This window comes from Fukomys damarensis, unplaced genomic scaffold (genome assembly GCF_012274545.1).
Source record: "Fukomys damarensis isolate Sample0158 unplaced genomic scaffold, DMR_v1.0_HiC HiC_scaffold_18, whole genome shotgun sequence".
Lineage (NCBI taxonomy): Eukaryota > Metazoa > Chordata > Mammalia > Rodentia > Bathyergidae > Fukomys > Fukomys damarensis.
Window position 1 is genome coordinate 43046618 of NW_022900930.1, and position 7568 is coordinate 43054185.

At 56.5% G+C, this 7568-nt stretch overlaps 1 protein-coding gene across 1 annotated transcript; it reads left to right on the forward strand.

Moving 5' to 3' along the window:
* The first annotated feature begins 4812 nt into the window (after positions 1-4812).
* Sftpc (surfactant protein C) lies at positions 4813-7103 on the forward strand. The gene is made up of 6 exons (XM_010624309.1): positions 4813-4863; positions 5229-5387; positions 5817-5939; positions 6165-6275; positions 6552-6712; positions 6924-7103. Exons 1-5 carry the CDS (start codon positions 4822-4824, stop codon positions 6693-6695), a joined length of 579 nt encoding a protein of 192 aa, XP_010622611.1. The 5' UTR covers positions 4813-4821; the 3' UTR covers positions 6696-6712; positions 6924-7103.
* The last annotated feature ends 465 nt before the right edge of the window (positions 7104-7568 follow it).

Consider the following 7568-nt stretch of genomic DNA (forward strand, 5'->3'; position numbering starts at 1 on the left):
TCTCTATCTGCCTTGTGCAGCTGCCCTGTCCCCGGGGCTCAGGGGCGCCCAATGCACGGGGGTGTGCGCGCGTTCCCGCGCCTGTGTGCACTGGATGACTGCGCGCGTGAGCACACCTGTTTGTGCGCCGGGCACATGCATCTTGTGCCTCCCAGCCCCTGTGTGCACCTCTTGGAGGCGAGGGGATAGGTCATGTCAAGTGTCTATCTGCCTTGTGCAGCTGCCCTGTCCCCGGGGCTCAGGGGCGCCCAATGCACGGGGGTGTGCGCGCGTTCCCGCGCCTGTGTGCACTGGATGACTGCGCGCGTGAGCACACCTGTTTGTGCGCCGGGCACATGCATCTTGTGCCTCCCAGCCCCTGTGTGCACCTCTTGGAGGCGAGGGGATAGGTCATGTCAAGTGACAGGTGCATCTAGGCGGCAAGCGAGATCGGAAGCTCCTCACGTGTTTCCACAGCCACCAAAGAAAATGTCCCTTTGCGTCTGGGAGCTGAAATGGGACACGCACTGGAAGGCATGGGATTCTGGACCAGTTCTCTGGGCAGCCCAGCCCGTCAGAGCTAGGAAGCACCTGGGTGCGTCCAGTCCCGCCCTTCGTTCTGCAGGGGAGGGAACTGAGGCCTGGAAAAGGGGAAAGCAGACAGGTTTGCTATCTGCACTGTGTGCTCTAATGGGGAGAGGTAACTCCCTGCCCTTTCTGGAGAAGTGATCTTGACTCCTTTCACAGATAAGCAAAGTATGGCCCGAGGACCAGGAGTCCATCTTGGAGTTCACAGCGGTCCCTCAAGCCAGGGCAGCCCCTGGTCTTTGAGAGGCATTCACAGAGCCTTCAAGGTCAAAATACTTTTTCTAATATGAGGACATTATTTGCCTTTTCACTTTCATGCTCTCACAAGAGTACCCTGGAATTTTCCAGAGGCTACACAGTGTTTTCTATTAAGTAAAAGAGATTTGCAAAAACTGTGGTACTTTTTTCTAACTTCTTGGCAAAGAAATACTAGGTTGAACCCAGAACCTTGGAACTGAGCTGCTATATCCCAGTCCCCTCCCCTTCTCTTCTTTTTTTTCTTTTGAGACAGGGTCTTGGTAAATCGCTAAACTGCCCAGGCTGGTCTGGAACTTTTCATCCTCCTGCCTCAGCCTCCCAGAATGCTGGGATTACAGTTGTGTACCACCACACCCAGGTCTACATAAATAAATATTTTAATATGCCTCAGTAAATACTAATCTGGTAAATATCAATGGATTTAGCCTACATAAACAAAAGTTATTTGGGGACTCTATACTTAGGAGCATTCAAAGGTCCTAGACCAAGTGGGTTGAGAATTGCTAGTCTGTATCTTGTCATTTCTGGAGGTGGGTGACAGGGAGGATGGTCGGAAAGCCTGGAAGTCAGTGTGGGCTTCTAGCAGTGTGTTCTGTCCACACTGGTGCTACTGTGTCCTTACAAGCCCTGGAAACAGAGAGGGCTGAAGATGCGTTCCCGTTGTCCCCAGTCTCCCGTAGCAGGGAGTCTGCTCCACTTCCCCCAGCCAGGGATGCCCCTGCTGACTGATGCCCGCTTGTCACTGCCCATCCAGCCGCCTGCGCTGCCCTCTCCATGCCAGCTCAAGGGAAGGGAATCAGTGGGAGTGGGGAGGGTGGCCGGGGAGGGCAGCTGGGCAACTGTCCCCACTGGTCCCTGGCACAGCTCTGCCTGGCACACAAAGAGCAGAGAGAATCTCATCCCAACCCGTGCAGCTGAGGAGGAGGAGGAGGCACAGGAGTGGTGGCCGCCATGGTGGGGCTCTGTAGGACCCGCAGTTCTCAGAGAGGATAACCGGAAGGCATATAGACAAGGGACTTGGGGTCCTCTGCTGAGCTAGTGAGAGGTGCCCTGGGGATGGAGGAAGTGCTGATAACAGCTAGACTACACGTTCCCATCGCCATGTCATTGGAGCCTCCTGAAAGCTTAGTGAGGTGGACCAGACAGGCCGAAGTCATCCCCTGTCACAGAGCCACACAGTAAAGCACAGAAAAGCAGAGTGACTCACTCTGGGTCCCAGAGCCACCAGCAGAAGCACTGAGACCTGCACATAGCACCCAGCAGGAGCCTACGCCCATTTAGCGACAGTCTTGTTGCTGAATATAATTGCATGCGGTGGAGTGCACACTCCTTGCCCTGAGGTGGGCTTGTGGTAGCACAGGAGAGTACACTCCTTTCCCTCCCACGATGGCAGCCTGCTCGAGAAGCCAGGGCAGCCAAAAGCCCCCCAGAGCTGACCTGAACCTCTGCGTGTGAAACACGGCATTCGAGTGTGCAGCAGGCAGGAGAGAGGAGGCGGAAGGCGCTGTGGGCTGGGGTGGTGAGGTCACGGAGCAGGTGCCATGCTCTTGGCTTTTTAGGGCGGGTGGTGCTCAGAGAGAAATGACATAACAAAGGCCCAGAAGTGACAAGAAGGTTTCAGCAGAGAGCAAGGCTGGGGGAGAGGTGGAGGGGAGCTGTGCCTGACCACCTAATGGGCTCCCATCCTCCACCTCCTTCCTCCTTCAAGGAGCCCAAGATCTCCGTCAGGTGCTGCCAACCTCTGAACTTCATTTATGCAACTTAACAGCACCCTTCCCCAGCCCCTAAGCAAAGCAAGTTTTAAAAAAGCAGCAGCAGCAGCTGCAGCGGCAGCACCCTTTACAAGGCCTTGAGAGCTGCTGCTTGCAGGGGAGACTAAGGACCAGAGGGAGAAGTGAACTCCTCTCCCATAGGAAGCCATAATGGCAAGCCCAATTCCTGACACCTGTTCAGTGTAAGCCCCACGGCTGGACACTGCGGCCCCCTGAGATCCCCACAGGGACCCCGCGATGCCTGCGATTCTCCTTGGCTCTCCCGCTGGCCAGCTGCCCACCTGGCTCAGGCCCAGTGCTGTGAGTCAGCCATCAATCCCAAGGTTGCCAGGACAACCGGGATGGGGGAGGGAGCCTGGGGGCGGGCACGGGGCAGCGCCGGTGGCAGTGGCGAGGCTGTCTTCTGCATCTGGCACCTGCACACAGCTGAGGCTGAGCTGAGAGGCGGAGGCTTGCTCCACCTTCCCTCCTTCCTGCACCCCTCCCGTTCTTCCTCTCATCCTGGGACACTTTCCCCTGCTGGAGGCTTTGGCAAATATTTAAAGGGCAGTTGAGGGGGCCAAGGAGGATAGTGGGAGCAAACATTTCCTTCCCTCTCTCCTCCCCTGAGCTTCTCAGGGGCTCTCAGCTCAGAGGCCAGGCTGTTGTACAACCTTGAGGCTGACGACCGCCAGCTGGAGAGGGTCCTGGGGGGATGGCGGAGCCTGCCAGGGCTGGCTCGTGATCAGAGGGCAGGGACAAGGTGTGAGGAGCCTGGGACTGAGGACAGGCATTGGGGTGACATTTTAGGGTTGAAGTACAGCTGGCTTTCTGTATCCGTGGGTTTTACATCTGCCAATTCAGCCAAAAGTACATGGAAAGTATTGGGGGGAAAATTACTGAACATGTACAGACTTTTGTTCCTTGTCATGAGTCCCTACGCGATATAGTATAATGACTATTTACATACAATTTACATTGTACTAGGCATTATAAGTCATCTAGAGGTAATTGAAAGCATTGTGTGCAGGTTGTCTGTACAGACTCTCTACTCTTTTATGTAAAAGACTTGAGCATCTATAGATTTGGTGTCCACTGGGGAAGGCGGTGGCTGGAACCAGTCCCTGGGGATAAAGAGGGATGGCAGCCTGCAAGGACAAGGGAATCCAGCCAAGACAGGGAGCTGTGGGCAGCTCTGGCTCACACACTCATGCTGTTTAAAGGGGATGGGACTTTATAGACCACCTGGCCCAGCAATGACAAGGAACCCCGGGGAAAGGGCACAGCCAACCCACGTATTTGACTTAGAACACAGAGAGCTGGCTTGGGTGGAAGAGGTGAGGCAGAGGGAGGGGAGGGACAGTTCGGACCAGAGGGTGTAAGGAGGGAAGGGTGACAGGAGGGCAGGGAATGAATAAGCTGATCTAAGGACAGGAAGAATGGGGCCACACCCCACCTCGTGCCAGGCTGTCACAGCCTAAGAAAGCAGTGTCAGGAATCTGCCATCAGGATGTTTCAGTGTATGGACAAGCCCAGAGCAAGGATGAAACATCGTCCACCTCTGAGTAAGAGTTTCCCCCTAGAGGGGACAGAGTTTGCAGAATTAGGAAAGGAAGGACGGGGAACAAGTCTGAGGTTAGCTTCAGGATGCGTAGGGAGAGGTGAGGCAAGGTAAAGAGGAATCTGACCCTCTCACAGAAATGCACATTTATGGACCCCCCTTCCAAGTGATGTCCATGTCCCTGCTGTGCGCTCAGCTGTGCCCTCTCTGGGTCTACAGCCACTGCTCCTCTGCCTTCTTCCTGGAGCTTGTCCCTAAGCTTGGGGACGTTCTGTTGGGAATGGGACAGTCAGACTCTCAGCTGCCTGAGAGAGAGGTTTGGCCTGGTAGAAGAAGAAAGCCACAGGGCTGCAGGGCAGGTGCCAGCAAGAAAGACAGGCATGCCAGGAAGACACCCACAGTGAGGGCTGCAGGTGGCCTAAGGGCAAGTTTGCTCAGCTCACCCAACTTTGCTCTTGCTGGGACCAAGAGGACTCATGTGCCAAGGCCAAGGGCCCTTGGGGGCTCTTGCAGCTGGCTTATCAGGGCCTTGGCTCTGGAGGGCCAGGAACAAACAGGCTTCAAAGCCAAGGGCTTGGCTGGCACACGAGAAACCTGGTCCTTCACCTCTGTCCCCTCCCTCTGGACACATATAAGACCCTAGTCACGCCTGGAGGGTGAGGACAGGAGTGAGCCTACAGCAAGATGGATGTGGGTAGCAAAGAAGTCTTGATGGAGAGCCCACCGGTGAGTGGTGGTGTGTGTGAGTGTGCTGGGGCTTGCCTCCTCTGTTCTTCCTGGACCTGTTTCCTTATCCAAAGTCATTTGCTCAACTAGCCTAGGATTGTGCTGTTAGGATGGGGACACCAAGAACCTCACTTGCAGGCATCTCTGGGTCTGTTGGAATCCAGGCAACCCCTCCAAGAAGCTTCTCAGATCTCCTGAACCCTCCTCTATGTGTCCACAGCCTGGCTGTACAGCCCTAGGAGGGGCCGGGGGGGTTCCAGCTGGGCAGGGACGGGAGGGGGTGGGCAGTGGGCAAGGGGAGGCCACACCGAGGGGCTGCATGCATGGGCCTCATGCTTGTGTCCCCGGCTGCCCCACCTCCTCAGGACTACTCAGCAGCTCCCCGGGGCCGGTTTGGCATCCCCTGCTGCCCAGTGCACCTCAAACGCCTTCTCATCGTGGTCGTGGTGGTCGTCCTTGTGGTGGTGGTGATTGTAGGGGCCCTGCTCATGGGTCTTCACATGAGCCAGAAACACACTGAGATGGTGAGCAGGCCTGGATGGGGCTGGGCAGTGAGTGCGGGAGGCCACACGGCGGGAAACCAGCCAGGGGAATAGACAGATCCGTTTCATAGCTTGGAAGGCCAGAGGCAGGAATGGCATGGCAACCTGGCCTGGACCTGTCTAGCAGTCCCTGGCTCCACAGTGTGACAACCCATTTCCTCCAGCTCCTGGCTCTGCTCACCTCCCTGAGCTCTCAGGAAAGAAGAAATTCCATTTAATTAATTAATTTATTTATTTATTATTATTTTTTTGGTACCGGGGATCAAACTCGGGCCCTTGCAGTTGCAAGGCGGGCAGCAGAACCATTGAGCCAAATTTCCAGCCCCAATTCCATTTAATTTAAAGGAAATGAGGGTGGGCAAAGCTACAGAAGGACCAAGAGGGCAAAGGCACCACTCTGCCCCAACCCAGGTTCTCGAGATGAGCATTGGGGCGCCGGGAGCCCAGCAGCGCCTGGCCCTGAGTGAGCACATGGGTACCACGGCCACCTTCCCCATCGGCTCCACTGGCATGGTTGTGTACGACTACCAGAGGGTGGGTATGCCTGGACCTCCTGACCTGGGGCCTGATGACAAGACATTCCTAGGGGCGCCAGCTGGGCCACTTCATAGCACCCATCTCTCTCCATCCCTTCGCCCTTTTGCCTACCACAGCATGCCCGAATCCAACTCTAATGTGACTCCATGCCCAACCTAGAGAGTGGTGAGGACCAGGGTTAAGGGGGGCCTCCTGGAATGACCTCTAGCCTTCCCTGCCCAGCTTCTGACCGCCTATAAGCCTGCCCCGGGAACCTGCTGCTATATCATGAAGATGGCTCCAGAGAGCATCCCTAGTCTTGAGGCCCTCACTAGAAAATTCCAGAATTTACAGGTGGGTGTGTGGGTGAAAGGAGTGGGTTGTCTCCCTCCCAGGGCTGTGGAGGTTTCAGATGATGGCTCTTTGTAAAGCACTGCCTCTCAGGGCTGCCAGGTGAGTGCCTTCTCTACACTGACTTGTACCACACCTTCCTGTGCCACCTGTGGCTTCTGATTCTGACACAGCATTGGCTGGGACCCCGAGTCTCATGGAGGTTGGGTGATGTGTGTCTCACAATGAGGGCTGCAGGGAAGGCAGAAACTCAGACTGCAGAGTCAGTGCTCTTTCTAGGGCAAGCCTGCAACACCTGGCTCTGAACCCGGCCAGGAGGAGGGACGTGAAGATGGCTCTGCAGCCTCCCTAGGAGAAGACCTGGCTTTCCTGGGCCTTGCCGTGCGCACCCTGTGCGGAGAGGTGCCACTCTACTACATCTAGGACTCCAAGGCGAGCAGGTGCAGCTGCCAGGGCACCCAAGCAGTAGTGAGGAGGGCTTGGGTCACCTGCCGTGTCAACTGTCCAGACAATGGGGGACCCCTGAAGCTGGTGATCTGGGGGAGCACAGGGGAGGGAAGGTTCAGGCACACGCTGCTAGGCAGGCAGGTGGGTGGATGGTTTCCCAGACCCTCTCCCTCCTCAGATAAACAACATTCCTTTGCTTCACAGCGTCTGTGGAAGCCACAGAGGAGAGAAAAGATTCTCACGCAAAGGATCTTTTGCAGACAGGATCCTGCCCACACCCAAAGGGCTGGCTCTGGAGGAAGGGAGCTGCCAGAGAGGATGGGAGGGGGCAGAGGAGAGGTGGCTTCTGTGGGCCTGGGGACTCCTACTACAAAAGAATAAAGCAGCCTGATTGAAAAACAAAGGATCCGACTTCTCTATTCCGGCACCTGCTCAGTCCTGCTCTTGGTGGGGGCCAGCGAGGGGTGAGGGAGGGTTTGCGGGGAGAAGAGGCATTGCCGAGAGCCCCTCTGTCCCAGAACGCTGGGGATTAGGTCTGCCCCAAGTAAGGCTCCAAGGGGCAGCGGGGAGGGGACCCTGGGGCCATTCACTGGTGTTAGGCGCCCTCCAGTGGCTTGTCAGCCTGGAGGGACAGAGACAGAGATAACGAGAGGGACAGCAAGGCAGACACGGCGAGAAGGGAGACAGCGAGGGTCCGACAGCAAGGCAGACGCTTATAGCGAGAAGGGAGACGGCGAGGGTCCGAGACAGGGAACGATGACAGACCCAGGCTGAGACAACCGAGTGCGACGGAGGGTCGAGAGGCAGGGGCGGCGCGACCGTCCTGACAGCGTGTCCTGCCGCCCTTCG